This window comes from Nematolebias whitei, chromosome 5, assembly GCF_014905685.2.
Source record: "Nematolebias whitei isolate Nwh7 chromosome 5, NemWhi1, whole genome shotgun sequence".
In the NCBI taxonomy this organism is placed as follows: Eukaryota; Metazoa; Chordata; class Actinopteri; order Cyprinodontiformes; family Rivulidae; genus Nematolebias; species Nematolebias whitei.
In genome coordinates this window covers 17,496,810-17,513,632 of record NC_056502.1, presented here as the reverse complement: position 1 = coordinate 17,513,632, position 16,823 = coordinate 17,496,810, and the positions used below count along the sequence as shown (strand labels likewise).

General features: G+C 39.9%; 2 protein-coding genes across 2 annotated transcripts in view; one reads left to right on the top strand and one right to left on the bottom strand.

Moving 5' to 3' along the window:
- Nucleotides 1–1,452: 1,452 nt before the first annotated feature.
- On the bottom strand, nucleotides 1,453–16,116 carry LOC119410021 (neuronal acetylcholine receptor subunit alpha-7-like). The gene is made up of 10 exons (XM_037676925.1): nucleotides 16,056–16,116; nucleotides 13,075–13,214; nucleotides 11,276–11,320; nucleotides 9,797–9,906; nucleotides 9,638–9,717; nucleotides 9,249–9,416; nucleotides 6,042–6,236; nucleotides 5,586–5,672; nucleotides 5,376–5,485; nucleotides 1,453–2,327 (listed from the first exon to the last, which is right to left on the bottom strand). The coding sequence occupies exons 1-10, from the start codon at nucleotides 16,099–16,101 to the stop codon at nucleotides 1,488–1,490; spliced, it is 1,821 nt and encodes a 606-aa protein (XP_037532853.1). The 5' UTR covers nucleotides 16,102–16,116; the 3' UTR covers nucleotides 1,453–1,487.
- Nucleotides 16,117–16,384: 268 nt separating this feature from the next.
- adar (adenosine deaminase RNA specific) overlaps nucleotides 16,385–16,823 on the top strand; it is a 20,454-nt gene continuing 20,015 nt past the window's right edge. The window contains exon 1 of the mRNA XM_037676634.1: nucleotides 16,385–16,429. Coding sequence (XP_037532562.1) covers nucleotides 16,385–16,429 — 45 coding nt within the window. The remainder of the gene's footprint in view (nucleotides 16,430–16,823) is intronic.

Sequence of the window (16,823 nt, the reverse complement as noted above, 5' to 3'; positions counted from 1 at the left end):
ATATATATATATATATATATATATATATATATAGTATATCGTAGGAAGTTTAGATGAATATTTACATCACAGTCTGTAATTGTTGTAAGCTAGTAGTAGCTAGCTGTAACACTTTCATCTGAAATATCACTAAATTTGAAACACTGTTTAACACAAAATTGGTTGCAGTGAAAAGGTTTGTTAAATTACTTTTATATGAATTGAAATGAAAGTTTTGAAGTTGTTTTAAGTTGGCAGCAAACCATTTTGGTGTTAGCTCAGACTAGCTGTTAGCCGTTAGCTAGCCGGTCTGAATTCTGCTGCGATCCATTTGTTCTCAGAAGAGTTTATTAGTTTCAAATGATAAAAATCAACTGGAGTGCCCTTCAACATCAGAATTTTGACTCCGAAAGTGGGAGATTCAAAAATCCAATATGGCTGACTCGCACATGAAAAGCTGCGTTAGCTGCAGTAATAAATTTTAATTTTAACTTTTGACTGTTTACATCTCAGTAATCGAGTCACACATGTAGCACTTCCCAACCACTATTAGTGTCACCTGGAGCCGTTTGTTTAATGCACAGAATACAAAAACATCCAACATCACCAGCTTGTACTGATAACAGTAGTTAGTCTGGTCACTGAGCACAGCCAGTTGCTAACCGTACTGGTTTTCTGAGTTGCAGCTGGAACACGGTAAAGTCAGGAATGACGTTAATTCAACTTCTGACATAAATGCAGCAAACAACTGTATTTCTTCAAATTGAGGTTATTTCAAGAACTGTCCGGAACAGGTTAGATATTTATTGTTCATAATTTTAAAAAGATACATTTATAAACTCTAACCCTCATCTTTATTTTGTATATAAATAACAGAACTTTAACTCAGCATTACTGTTAGTCCTGGATTATCTGCATCTTCATTTGTTGTTTATGCTTGTTTTTTTTGTTTTTTTTTTACATTATTTTTTATGAAAAATGACTGGTAGTTGAATTTTTTTTATAAAAGTTCAAAAGAAAAGTGATTAAACTCAATATCCTGAGTTCAAATCACAGATGTGACTCAAAAACAGCAACTAAAATATGGCCCATAATAAATGAAACAAGTTGTGAGAAAACTGACGGACCATTGTTCAGAAATCAGTATAATTAAAGATTTATAGGTGAATTCCAGATAAACAAGATGAGCAAAAATGCAGTTTTAATGAAATCCTGAATTGCTCTCAGTTGAGCATCCTCCCTAACAAATTGAGTGAACTCACATTTTTATAGATGTAAATTACACATCAACTTTCTGTGAGACTCTACCCTAAAAACTACTTTATATAAGTTTTCTAAATAAATTAAGATCCTTCACAAACATCAGTGAGAGCAGGAGGATAAATGGGAGCATGAGTAAATATCAGAAAGTGTAAAGTTCCAGATTTGTCGTCTACAGTTTCAGCTTTTAAAGTGACAATTGTTGTGCTTCCATCAGATTTAATGCCACCACCTCTTTCTAAAACCTTTCAGAGGAAGTCTTTGGACAGGGCCACTCCAAAGTTGGGTGCAGCCATGAGGATAGCGATGGTGCAGATGATGTTGAAGACGCTGAACCCAACCAGGCACAGGCGGTCGATGACGGCTGCAGCGAACTGCCACTGCTCCGCCACGCTCAGCTGACGGTCCTGCTCGCGAACACGCTCCACCAAGAACTGCACCTCCACCAGGAGAGCCTGCAGCTGGTTGTCCACTGCTACAGATCGAATGAGCCCGCTCTGGGCGTGCAGAGGTGCTGATCTCCCTCCCTCCGGCTCTACACCACAGGGGGCTGCAGTGGAGGGATCAGGGTCAGGGGATGCAAGAGTTTCCAATGGGGGCATCCCAAACTTTGAAGGTTGGAGGTGTTGTTGTGCTGGTAAATCTCCACTTGTTCCTCCCACTGCTGCCCCTTCCTCTCCCTCTCCTCTGGTGTTCCTCCCATGGCTGGTGGTTCTGCACCTCTGGGCTGGTTCCAGTTCTGCAGTGGTCTGGAAGGTCTGAAAGCCCATGTAAGGCAGGTGGCCATTAGGCTGCAGGTGTGGATTGGGGTTGGGGTCTCTGTGGCTCGTGTTAGGAAGGGTATTGGTGTGGAAATTTGGTCGGAGTGGGTGGCTGAGCTGGGCCAGGCTCGCCTGCAGAGAGTTGAGGCTCTGTGGGAGGACAGATGGGGCTGGAGTGGGGATGGTGGTGGTGGTTGTGGTGGTAGGAGAGGACAACGTCTTGCTGCGAGAGTCTGCTTGGCAGTTTGAGAGATTTGGCTCCGCTCCCTCGCCTGGACGCTTCATACGCAGAAACCAAGGAACCCACTGCAGCAGAACCAAGTGCACCTGATGGATCAGAGAGAATTTGAAAATCCATAAAGCACATGAAGCCAAATCGCAACTGAAAGTGACACACAGATGTTTCTGCAGTGGTGAACAGCTGAAGGAATAGTTCAGATTTTATTTTAAGTGGGGTTGTGTGGAGTACTCTTGAGTAGTCAGCATTTTATCTGCAGTAGAAGGCAGTCAGAGTGATGTCAGACTGGGGAGGACACAGTTTCATGTCATCTAAGAGCTGCTTTGAGTTCATTTTTGCCATCTAAAACAAGAAGGGGCAAAACAATTCCTCATAGATAAGAAACTCAATACTTTCAACATCATTCCTTTTTGCACGAGACAGTCGTTAACTTTGTCATTATTTTATTTTCTGAGCAACATCTGTGTTGCTAGCACAGAAACTACTTGTGTATGCTTCCATAGATTAGCAGTGACTCCTCATTTGAAGTGAGGAAATTTGCATGAGCCAGATTATACAAAAGCAAAAATGTTAGAAAGACAAAGAGCTAATCTGATCAGCAGGATACATTAATGCTTTATGTGTGTAGCAACATAGATGTTGGGTATAAGAGATAATAATGCCCTAGTCAGCAAGAGTTTCAAGTAAAGAGGTATAAAAATATTCAATATTAGATCAAATATGAGATTTTTTAGCTTGAATTAATGTTGAAGGCAGAGATTTGCTGGTTTATTCCACTCTGTCCTGAGTTGACATTAGCTTGACTCCCCGATGAAATTTTTTTCATGAGCATCTGAACTAAAATAAATACTAAACTGTTGTTTACAGTAGATAAGGTGCTGAAGCAGTGGCAATTTTAGCCTCTTTTTGGGTGTGTCCAAGCACCCATAAATTTTAACTCAGCACCCCTGAAAAATGTGATGACAAGCAGCATGCAGGACAGAATTGTGCTCTATTCACACAGGGAGAGCTGTTGGTCAGGCTACTTCTTGTTGTGCCATTAACTCTAAAATAGTTATTGAATCAAGTGTTTACTTATGTAGGTAAACATAGATAGATGTTTAACAATCTGTTAAAATATGCCAAAATGCAGGAAATTACATCTACTTTATGCAAAATTTTCTAGGGGAGAACCCCCAGACACCCACCCCCACCATTGTGTCCCCTCACTTTACAGACAGGAACTAACCAAGGCCAGATTAACCATATGGGCAACTGGGCAAGTGCCCAGGGGCCCACGATCTCTAAGGGGCCCAGTGCAGTGAGTGCACAAGCAAAATATCTGGTTATCTCCTGCTTGACTTGGAGCCCTGCTGCACAGAGACACTGCTGCACTGGGCCGCCCCGCCTCCTCCCACCAAGGCTGCTGCAGCTGATTTTTTTTTTTTTTTTTTTTTTTTCTGAGTCGGATCCTCCACAGCACCACCTGTCAATCAATCCAGTAGGCGTGCCAGCAACTGACCAATCGATGATCTCAATTTGTCCTGAAGGTAAACGCCCCTTACCTGCTGACAAGCCCATCAGCTTTTTTTTCAAGAACTTTATTAACAACACAAAACAGAACAATGCAACAATATACAAATACAAACTTGTGAAAGGTGTCATAATTACATTTCACAAAATAATGAAAGACAAAATAAAAACATAAAAAATTAAATTAATAAAAAAGAAAGGAGCGTGACTATATGAAAAACTTATTGTTTTAATTAAAACAATAAGTTTTTATTTGTTGTGAGATGATTCTAGCAGTTTTGCAGTTTTTTTTATCTACTTAATGAAGAATAGTGTGACTTAAAATTGTCCATAAAACAGGACGGAGGGCTCATTATCCCTCCTCTTACTAGTGAATGTGGTACTTTGCTATAAGTACAACTACTTTGTATATTTATGGCATCAGAGAAAACTGAGCTTAAGTTATTTACATAAAGTAAAATGGCATCAGCATCAAAAGAAGGAATGAATTTTCTGGGAGAGGACCCCCCGACCCCCCCCGTGGGTCGGCCCCCCCCCCCCCCGCACCACATTACAAATGCTTCTGACTCCAATGGCCAACATGTTGCTAAACAAGTACACATGATGTTATATGGTGTTCAAAGTGTGTTCAACTTAACTCAGTCTTGATGATTTACATCAACAAGAGGACACAGCATTTATAGTTCTATGAGCATTTGGATTTTTATACATAAAAATACACTTGATAGTTAGAATTTTAAGTATATTTACTGTATATTATGGTAATTTATTCTGGATTTTGCCTGATTATGGTGATTCTGGGGTCGTGATGATGGGGCCCTTGAAGATTGTTGCCCAGGGTACAGCGAAGTGTTAATCTGGCCCTGGAAATAACCTGTATAAATAAAGGTCTAACAATAATGTTGTTCAAGCCAAGAGACGTTGTCAGCACTGGGAGCTAGCACCCCTAAAGGTCCGATTCTAGAATCGCCCCTGTATTGAATTTCTTAAATAAAGTTAAAATGACCAAATCAGTAGGAAGGCGCTTCAACAAAATATCCATCCAGAGGACCTGACTTGACCTCGTTAGATTAATCTACCTGGATTATTGAGTATGCATCAAGACATATGGAATCAAACATTAAACCATCTGAATGAGTTACTTATGGATATTTTTGAGTTACAACTTTCATCTCACTCAGATATAAGTGACACTTTTTTATAAAATGCAATATGAGAGGATTTAAAATGAACGAACAAAAAAGCACTTTGCTAAAGCTGTTTGCTTTTGATTATAAAGTGTTGATCTTGACGTCTGTACTTCTGTTGATTTCACTTCCAAACAGGGAAAAAGATAAACTTGTTTGACATTTTAAAGAAGAAGAAGAAATGTAATATATGGCCTTGATATAACAACATTTCACTGGAACAAAAAAAAACAAAGGAGACTCAAACATCTCATCTCTAGACACACATCGAATTAAAGGCCCAGCATTTTTTAAAGAAATGATGCCTTCATCCCAGAGGCTTAAACTAAGATCATCTTATGTTGAGAAGTGATGACATTATTAAAAATAATGTTGTGCTTGGTCTCTTATAGTGTTTAAATGAGTCTGTTATTCCCTCGATGGTACAGTATATCTCACCCAACGTGGCATGTGTCCATTGTTCAGACTGTGGTGATGGAACTGGAGGACGATGACTGTGGCCACCACTGACATCCCAACAATCACCATGGTGCTGGCAAAGTACTGGCCTGCAATGCACAACAGTCAGCATTTTTACAATCCTTGTACCATGCCTTAAAAGATTAAAAAAGGAACATCAATATGCAATGCACACAAAAGAAAACTGACCAATCAGGGGTACTGAATCGGAAGTGGCGGGCATAATCTCTGCAACCATCAGCATGAAGACCGTTAGAGACAGCAGAACAGTGATGCCTGAAGGCAGCCGGATGACATCGGGGAGCCGTGGGTTGCCAAAAAAAAAAATTAAGATGAGAAACTTTTAGAAAAGAAGGTTCATGAGTTAATTACAATCATTTTTGTCTGCTTAGTTTGATTTCTCGCCAAAAGCATCTATCTGTCTTTCTAATATTTCCTAAAAATCACATTCGATTTTCTTGCTTCTCGGTCTTTGTCTTCACTCCTCAGATCGCTAAAGTAAAAAAAAAAATGCTGACAAAAGAAGTGGATCAGAAAGAAACTTATTTTATAACGAAGTGCGAACAAAGATGTTCTTCATATTATGAGTTGAATGCTCTCGTTCTTATTGTCACTCCGTTGCTTGCTCCTCTTAATATTCCTCACCGAGGCTGATCTTCTCCCCGGAGTTAGCCGGCAGCAGGAAGACCAGCAGGGTCATGGAGGAGAGGAGCACGCACGGAATCAGCAGGTTGAGAGCGTAGAACAACGTTCTCCGTCGTAACGTCACCACGAACGTAACGTCAGGGTACGGCTCTGCGCAGCAGTCGTAGAAAACCTCGTGGCGACCTCCAGGGACCTCTGAAAAAAAAGAAGAAAATGCAGAAAAGAGATTTGTTGCTAATTTATTGTTGTAATATTAACGTTGAAAATCTTTATCCCAGTCCTGGAAATTTATTAAAGCCATAAAAGCATCAGGTTAAATGTATTTTGAAATGGAAAAGTTTTGAATAATGAATATCTTACCTGTTGTAGATAGCTCTTTGAATGACCTAAATTCAAAGAAATAGCATTAATGCTAACTGAACTTATGAGCAAATAGCTTGGCTAACCAGGACTAAGATCAAAGTTAAATTTCTGGTGTCTTAATACTTAATACAACTCCATTCTCAAAAACAATTCATGAAAGCAATATTTTAAAAACCTTTACACCATCATCACGCTCACATTACATGGTTACTCTGGAAGAAATATGGTAATATTCCAGCTGAACATGTTCTAGGTGGCACCAGATGTGCTACAGCTAGCTGCTGATGTGATTTGTTCTTGTAACTAATCACAGAATCCTTTGTAAATGAACGTTTGAGGCAAACAGAAGATGGTATGAATACTTTCTAAAAGTACTCTCACATGAATATATATTTTTTTAGACTGGAGTTGTTTTAGGATGACAGTAATTTACTTTAAACCTTGCTCTGACTAGCCATTAGCTCGTCAATCTGATCAGAATTAAACACTAAACCAAGATCAATCAGAAAGCTGTTTACAACAGGTAAGATATTTTTTCTAGTGAATATCATTCAAAGATCCAAATGATCACTTTAAAGGTGGTGACGTTAACCTTTTTCCAATTCAAGAAAAAAAATGAGACAGTTTAAATTTTATTGTTACAATCTTTATTGAAATGAAGGGCTGCATGGATGTTTCTTCCAGCATTTAGCACTTTTTGTTCTGTTTTTGTTTTTCTGTATTTTTTTATTTTTGCAATCTAAATACAGCTGCATACTTGGTGCTATTTTAGCTGCTCACTCCGGAGGTGAGTGCTGTAACATTTGTTTTTGAGATGACTTCTGTTGTGACTGGGTGCTATATAAGTAAACTGAACTGAAAAATTGAATTGAATTGCAACGTTTACACTTAAATAAATTATTATTTACAAATACTTTCCAATTGAAATACACTGAGGTTTATTTCACTTCATATGAAAACATGTTTTAAAAAATACAATCTGCTCCAGCATACAGTATGTGCTCTATTCGTCTTCTTGTACTTCTTTTAGATTTTCACTAGCCTTTTGCAACTCACCTTTTAGCTGCTGCTCTGCTTGCTCTCGACGAGGACGGACGCATTCCCCCCTGCTCCTGTCCTCCCTCCTGCTTTACTCTTTGTCCTGTGATTCCTATCGGAGTCTCTCACTACATATCCTCCAAATTGTAAATTATGGATCTGGTCAGCTAGTCTCCCAATGCAGTTGATAAAAAAAAAATTTGACGAGAAGACAGGGCGAAGGAGAGCCCTCGTGCCCTGAAGGGACACTCAGCAGGATACACTATGGACTCCTGGGGACAGTGGAAGATGATGTGTCTGTCTGTATTGTCCATTGAGCATGTTGAAGACATGTACATAATTGGATTTAGGATTTCTGCTTTTAGGAGTCGGCGGTTACCTGGTTTGTCGCCAAATGCGGAAAATATTGGCAGCTGTTCTGGCCTTGGTAAAGCTGCCTGGCTTGTATGAAGGAATGTACCGAGTGTTAAGCTCTCAGACGCTGTGTGAGCTGATTTCTGAGAATCGCAGGCCACGTGTGGCTCTTGGGACTCACTGGCAGGAAGGAATCGACCTTGGAGAAGGCTACAAGCTCGGTTCGGCAGTGTGACCACAAAATTTGGCTGTTTGGAATCGCCACTGAGACGTACCAGCAGAACTTTAAAGGCAGACATGGAAATCAAGCAGAGTCTGCCTGACCCAAAATAATTGTGTTATCTGAATTTGGGTTCCCCACTTGGTCTTGTTTGACCAACTATCTCACTCTGGTTGTTTATGTGAACGAGAAGCTCTGCCCCCTCCCTCCTCTATCGCTCCCCTCCCGAGGACATCTGTGGATCTGCGTCAGAGTTGAACCGTCTGATAGACACTGTACCATCTTATCAGGACTATGGAACTTTCTGTCAGCGTCCACGGACTGCCCTCGCCGGCCGCCTCATGTATAACTGTATTATGACGTCATTATGTCTGCTGTTTATGTGTGAGGTCTTTTTTTTTTTTTCAACTCTCATACTGTGCCCCGGCCAGGACAGAGTGTGAGATACAATTTTTTTAACCCCCCCCCCCCCCCTCCCCATGTTTTCTCTTTTCCTTACTTTTGTCTGTTTGTCTGTCTAAAACAGGACTCACTTGTAAATGAGTCTCCGAGGCTCAATGTGATTAATCTGTATAAATAAAGACTGAATGAATTTTAAGCTTTTAGCTAGCCTTTTGCTACTTTAAGCTTGCCTTGTAAAACTTTTAGCTTGTAGTTAGCCTTTTGCATTTTTTAGCTTTTAACTAGTCAATTAGGTTTTTGATACTTTTAGCTACTGTTTTGTTGCTTTTAACTTCTATTGAGACTTTAGCTCCTTGTAGCTAACTTTTTACATTTTAGCTTTGAGCTAGCCTTTTGTATTTTTTTTTTTTTTTTTTGCTTCTTTATGCTCTTGTTACTTTTACCTACAGTAGCCTATTACTGCCTTAGCTTTTAACTACCATTCTTCTACTTTTAGCTTTTAGCTAGTACTTTCAACTTTCCGCTTATAGCCAGCATTTTGCTATTTGAACTTTTAGTGAAAATTTTTCTACGACTTTGCTACTTTTTGCTAATGGTTTTCTACTGTTAGCTTATTGACTTTAGTTACTTTTGGTTTTAGAGAGGCTTTTGGTACTTTTGGAGTTTAGGTAACATTTTTCTGCTTTTAGCTAGTGTTTTGCTCCTTTTAGCTTGAACAAATCAGTTTCAGCTTTCACACTTGTTTTCATATAAAATGCATCTTCTCTGGTTACCTTTAGTATGTTTACAGATGAAGTGTGTTTGAGCTGAATGCTACACACACTACATACCCATCAGATCCCACTCTCCATTGGACATGTACCCTGACACGTCGGCCTCCTTCATCTGGATGTCCATCAGCCAGCCGTCAAAAGTCCACGAGCCAAACTTCAGCTCACATCGCTGGATGTCAAATGGAAACCATCTCACGTCCACGTTACATGTGCTGACAAATATTCCTTCAAATTTCCGGAAAAAAAAACACGTTAGTTTAATTTTCAGCCAAGTAAATGTTCCCAGTTTGAGACAGAGGGGCTTACAGCTTTGTTTGAAGTAAGAGGGAAAATGGCTGTAAACAGTTTCCAGATTTCATTTACTGCAGCGTTTGTCAGGGCAGCGTTTCCTCTGAATGTTAAAACAAGTTTGGAGCAGAAGACTCCAGCTGAGGAAGCAAACGTACCTGGAGGCAGAAACTCACAGAAGCCACTGGAGTTGACCAGCACGTTGGTCTTGAAGGTGGCGTCAAACTTATCGTGAGCGCTGAAGGACGATCAGAAAGAAACCGTTTGAACAGAAGGAGCAGCGTGGATGACGGTATAAATATCTGCATGTCACGCACCTGTTGTACAACAATATGTCAGGGGTCCAAACCTGGTCGGGGCTGAAACGCAGGTTCTTCACTCCAGGATACTCTGACTGGTTCCACTGCAGGTAGTGGTCATGCCACTGCTAGGAGACGCCACATCTTGATTTGTCATTTTCTGGTGATGTTGTTTTTATGATTGCTACTTGTTCAGCACTGTGCATAAGTCTTCAGTCATTCTTTGTTACCATCTGCCACCATGAAAGGTGGCCAGTAACGTAAATCAGGGCTATTCAACTAAACTGCTCAGGGGGGCACAGTTAAGCAAAGAGCTCAGGGGCCGGACATCCAGCAGTTATTGTCATTAAGTAAGTTTATTTTATGGTTTAAAATCGAGTTTTATCTAAAAATCAACCCATTGGTGGGCCGAACTGAGTTCACCCGTGGGCCTGATTTGGCCCCCGGGCCACCAGTTGAATAGTCCTGACTTAAACCTCTGTTTGTTTGTCTGTTAGCAAAATATTTAATGAACTACATGACATATTTTACTAAAACTTTAAATAAATAATCACTCTACAGCTTATTAACTTCTGGAGTCAATCCAATTCAAAATGGCCACCAAACCTAATCAAACTCATAAAACATAAATATGGTTATAACTCAGTCAGTTTTACAAATATTTTGTTAAAATCTGATATGGTGGTAGCTGAGAGTTCACACTGTGTTTTGAACACTAACAAAATTATCTGTCAAAACTTTGCCAAAAACTATTGGAGCCAACTTTGTCTGTTAGCAAAATGTCTCATGAACCACTGGGCGGACTTTAGTGAATCTCTCAGAAAGTAGTCACTTGATATCCATCTACAACTCTTTTCTTTTTGGAGTCAATTCAGTTCAAGATGGCCGCCACAACTAATTATCTTTAAGAAAGAAAAAAATATCTATAACTCAGTTTTTGTTAAAGATATTGCGCAAACATCTGGTATGGTAGTAGATGAGAGTCATTCCCAGCACAAACTCTGAGCACAGCAACTGTTTGCTCATATTTTTTCTCCAAAACTTCGTCATTAACCTTTTGGAGTATCTGTTAGCAAAATATCTAATCTCTTACAATAAAACCACACAAATTTAACACCTTTTTACATGTGATCTTATCTGAGGTTCTTATTACACGCAAGCACCTGATCATGTTGTAAATGTTTCAAGGTCCCACAGAAACACCGTTCAAAGTTTTTCATTGGACTTCTAAGATGAATTTCTCTGGTACATAAATTGTAATTTGTGGTTTTTGGCAGCAAAAATGAAGTAGACACATTTTCATCCTCCTCTCCTGATGCTCATTAAAAGATGATGCTTGGGGTGGAAGGAAGAAGCTGTCATCCTGCGGAGCCACCCATTACTATGATAATGAAACGCAGCAGCCTCTGGGATGATTCTGTGCATAATATAATACGGCAAAAAGCTTTCCACTACGCAGATCAATACCACATTATTAATACTATCTATTATACTCACCATCTGCAGCCAGGCGTTCGTGGTCAGAATCTGGTTCTTTTCATCCTTACAAGACATGAAGTGAATGAGATAATAAATGATTTTGTGATTCAAAGGATAATTTGTACTATTTCAATGCTGTCTTTATAAAATAAAATAAAAAAAGCTTGATTAGACACTGGCTGCTGTAATTGTCCTTTCTGCCCATCCTTTCCAATTAAAGGTCACTGGAAGGTTCGGGAACTATTTCTCCTATTTTCTGTCTGAATACAGCGTCAGATTTGAGTCTTAAAAGTAGAAAAAGATCACTTTTTAAAAAAATGTATGAGTAAACCATGTTCTGAGGAATGTTCATCTGTAGGATTACTTGTAATTTCAAAATAATTTGGTTGGTAGAGATGTCCACAACTGTTTTACTTTCGCAGTTAACCCAATTCAAGATGGCCGCCACAGTCAACAGATTAAAAAAAACAACACAAAAGTAGCTGTATAGTAGATATTTAGCTAAGATTTAGTGTAGTGTTTGTTAGGAGTCTTTCCAAACATGTGAGCACTACTTATTGCATGGTATTTGATTAAAGCGTTGGCATTAACTGTTGGTGTCACTGTCTGTTTGTTAGCAAAATATCTCATGAACTACTTTACAGATTCTAATGAAACTTTCAGGAAGTAGTAGTTGGCTGCAGACCAATATTCCATGAGACGGAGAGTAACATCATTTGTTAGGTTTGAGCAAAGCAGCTACAACTCTGTCCCTTCTCAGCATAAGAGGATCTTAAAGTTCTGACATAAAAGGTGGCGGGTGATTTCTTCAAGAATGCAAGGACTTTAGTTTCTTTTTTCTCTCTTTGTCATTGTGAAGGAGGTAACACTCTACAACGAGACGCACAAAATTTGATTAACTATTAGGGAACGCCTCAGGACTGAATCAGGAACAAATCAGGAGCTAATGGGTAGTTAACCAGTACTTACTGGGAAATTTTGTGTACCTTATTGTAAAATGTTATCAATAAAATAATAGCCAGACAATGATTTGGTACTCAGTAAGTTTCTTTCAACCTTTATTTATACAGGTTAATCCCACTGAGCCTACGGGACTCATTTACAAGAGAGACCTGAGTACTGAGAAAGTGATAGTCAGACATAGTTAAGATTAGGGATGCACAATATTATCGGCATGGTATCGGTATCGGTCAATATTAGCGATAAAGTTAGTGTTACATCATTTTCAGCCCCTTTTTGGCATCTGAATTTGGTAGCAGGCCAAACTGACAAAGACCATGCAGAATATTGTAGTATTTTAATTCCACAGCAGAGAAAGCTATGTAGTCTCTATAAGTAGGTCTAGGAAAACAAATATCGGTATCGGTTATTGGCCGAATAAGCTTTAACATATCGGCATATCGGATATCGGCCAAAAATCCAATATCATGCTGCATCTCTAGTTAAGATGACAACAGTACAAGATTATGAAATTGCTAATCAGTGGTAAGAATCCAATAAAATCAATAATCACTAGGAAACAGGTTTTTGACCATTACGAGCTGTGACCTCACTGGTGCAGGGTTTATTCAGAAACTAAATGGAAAATGTATCCTCTGTTTCCGTGGTAGCAAACCAGTAGTCCCCTAATAAGGCTTGGCTGTGTGTTCCCCAGTAAGTACTGGTTAACTACCCATTAGCTCCTGATTTGTTCCCGATTCGTTCCAGAGTCGTTCCCTAGTAGTTTATCAACTTTTGTCTTCCTTATTATAAAGTGTTACTTTGTAGCAGGAAAATAGTGACTAAAGCTGTGGTCAGCAAGTGTCTAAAAGTCGTACCACATCCATGACTTGAATCAGAATGAAGGAGAACTGGACTGTGAGAGCGTGGGAGTCGTTGGCCACGGGTCGCTCCATGGGGTTGTAGTCCCTCAACAGCTCCTTGAGAAGGAAGCGCTGGTGTGGCCCCTGCACTGATTCTGAGTGTGTGTGTGTGTGTGTGTGTGGGGGGGGGGGGTAATGGGGGGAAGAGAAAAAGTGACAAAAGGTGAAGCATCTTGAAGAAAAGGTTATGATTCCATTGCACAGAGATTATAAATCATAAACAAGAAGAAGGGCCACTTTATTATCCAAAAGAGAACCACCAAGAAATGTAATTCTGTGAAGGACACATGTTCGATAAGAAGCATAAAATAAATATCCTGAAAAAGAGCACAGGCAAAAAATAAAAAATAAAAAGAGGAATGAACAGCAAGACTGCTGCTCTTCTTAATCAATTAGTCCTCTGATTAATCGCCCACTCACAGGCTTTCCTCTGCTGTAAAAATGTCTTCTTCATTTTGTGCAGGAAATAGTGAGGCCATTAAACACGGAGACACCCCGGACAGACACACACACAGAACTCACATCTACGAGAGCTTTGGTAAATTTCTCTCTTTGCCTCTAAGAACTTCACCGGGGGCTTCGAGTCATTGTCGATTCATTCTTTATAACGCATTCTCTGTCCATTTAGAGGCTCCACAGAGGTGGGCGTAAGAGGAAATATGTTCAATAATACAAGTACGTGCACACAGTGCCCGTTCTGTAGCCGACAGATGCTTGAAACTTCACACCAGTTGTGTTTCAGTAACAAGTCCGTGATTAATGCACTGATGTCAAATCTGTGTTCAACAGATCTTAAATAATATCCGTGTGACTCTGCGGATGATGCGTCGTTAATTCAGATTACTGGCCTCTCAGTGAGCATAATGTCCAGCTGGAGGTAATTTACCATCGTAATGATCACTTTATTTTACTTTGCATATTTGTGGGCAGCGACGCGCAGAAGTTTGAGCACCTGCAAACTCACGTTCTTGTGAAAAAAGGCCAAGATGACGAACACGAACAAGCTGAGAATTTAAAGATCAAGTTTTGATGACCTTTAAAGTCAGATTACTTCTTTGCTTCCATTTGAAAGTTGCTAAATAACAAACAAAAAAAAAGTTGAGTTTCAAGCTAATTTAGGGCACCAAGAATCAAGGTACTCATTGTAAACTATGAAATCAAACACGAAAAAGGTCATCCTGAACTATATCAAACAGGGCGGTTAGAAAGAGTTTACTCCGGTTGTTTTCCAGTTGTTTATTCAAGTGCAGTTCTGAAATGAGGGTACGCACTCATTGTAAACAAAGCACTCAACCGAATCTGTGTCTGTGTTTTCTCTTAGTTATTTAGAGTTTAGTTTTATTCCCTGTATATAAAGATCTTTGTGTTTAAGTTCTGTTTTCTTGTCTGTTCAGCCTTCCTGGTGTCCCACGTTCAGCGTCAGTGTGTTGCGTTTCTTCCCCGTTGGTGGATTGTGCTTTCCGCAGCCGTCATGGTCTGTTCCTCGGTGTCTCCCAGTGAAAACCACTTGCTGTACGTTTTGTTGCCACGCCAGCCTTCGATTCTGTGTTTTGTTCAACAAATCAGTTCTGTTTATTTTCCCCTCGACTTCCTCGGTGTCGGTCTGCACCCTGGGTTCAACTCTCCACCCGTCACGATACATGGAAGCTCGAGTCACGTGACTGACCAACATGAGGCTGTGTGTCTGTGCTGGTAAATGAATGAGCTGGAACTGGACCAGCATAGCAATGAAAAGAAGACTTTTAAGCAGAAATTTAAAATTGAATCTGTTCTAAAATGATAAAAGACAACTACAAATTTCAGATTTGATTGGTTATATTCCCCAGAAATGCTGGAATACACTCAGTTTTCATATGTTTCAACTGAAATTGTTTCAAAAACATTTCTGCAGGCTTTCCTCAATAAATCCGAACTCATTTGTGTATTCTTGACTGCTCTGACTGTCTGAGGTCTGTTTAGGAGAAATGACCAAGAGATGCCAAAGGTGGCAAGCGTCGAGGCGCTGTATATTGGGACTTCTGGGTGTGTTTAGGCTTTTCATCCTGCTGTAAAATAACTTTTTTTTTTTCATCTGCAGGCAGATTTTTAATGATTCCAAGATCTGCTTGTGTTTCAAACTGAACCAGTTCTTCAGAACATAAATCTGTTTCAAGCAATCTCCAACCTCCATTATCAACAGGTAGAGTTTCTTGTGTTCAACTTCTGCACTTCTTCTTGCTCAACAGGTCTAGCACGTTCAGTCTCGACTTCATCAATCCAAAGAGCATGTTCCTTAAGTGCACCAGGCCTACTCAGATGACCGAGGCTAAAATGTGTGGCGAGGACGCAGAAAAGCTTGCACTCGTGCAGCAGAACAGTGCACCACTGGAGCCTGACTTTCAGCAAAACCTAGTCTTGCTTGCTGTATAATGAAGGTCCTGATTGAGGTTTTTCAAGCAATTCTATTGCAGTTTCCTCAGAAAATATATCATGAGCCTAATCTTGACCTTACTGCTTCTCATTAACTGATATCTTTTAATTATATTAGGAACTGAGGAAATGGCCACATGGAAAATCTTTACCTTATTTTAGCCTTCATCTGCTTGATGTGCATTCATTAATGTAAATCCCAGAGTTGGTTACAGGGGCCTCTGGGTGCTGATTAAACACAAACTGAGGAGTCAAATTATTTATGAAGCTTTGATAATTGAACTTTATCTATCCATCCCTGTGTACTCCGCAGTAAAGAGGATTACATATAAGAGTGCTGCTGTTGCAGCTCGTAAAACAAATAAATCTATCTTCTTTGTGTGTGTGTGGCTTTAAACAGGACATTGTTTTCAAGAGCTGTGAATAAAGTTGCTAAAATATACATTCTGACATGCAAAAAATCAAATCATACAAAAACACAATCAGAAAACTCTTCTTCAAGCATGGTCCCACTTAAAGCCACTCACCTCGAAGCAGAGTCGCAAGTGTGAAGAGCCAAACAGCCCGCCTCATGCTGCATTCCTCTATGTGAGAACTGAAAGAGTGGCAGAGAAAGGGAAAACAGAGAGCCGAGCTAAAAGAGAAGAGAGGAGGTAAAAACAAAAGGGGATTTGTAGGCAAGAGTCCCCTAAATGAGTAAGAAAGCAGTGGAAGCTCAAGATCGGCAGCAGAAAAGGAGTGAAAAGAGGAGAAAAGGGAGAGGAAGAGGGAGCAGCAGACACAGTGGGTGAGACAGTGAAATGAATACTCCAGTAAAAAGAGAGATGCTGTGTGGGAGTCAGTCAGCTTCTGAGAGATGGGTAAGCCCCTGCCTGTGGTCAAACTCATCTTTCATGCTTCTGTGAGTTTTCACTCCTGCACACTTCATAACAAGCAGTAATTAGTAGCTACACGCCAATCATGCCTAATCACTGTGCGCTGCACCAATTTTCAGTTTTCCTAGGCGGATGGACCTCAAGCACAGCTCAGCGTTTTGGAAAAAAAAACAACAACTGTCAAGCTCTTGTTATTTCAAATAGAAACACTGTAGTGGGTATGTTCGAAATTGCATTTTAAGTTAATTGAAACATTTTGAAATGGCTTCATTATTTTGCATCACTTTTCTGGTTTACATCATTCAGCACTAACTGCAACTGGTATTCCTTTTGATCTGGTGCAACTGATGTTGGTGCATTCACATTGTAACACTGACACCCACTGGACTTGGAAGGAACATGCAGTCTAAAATGGTAAAT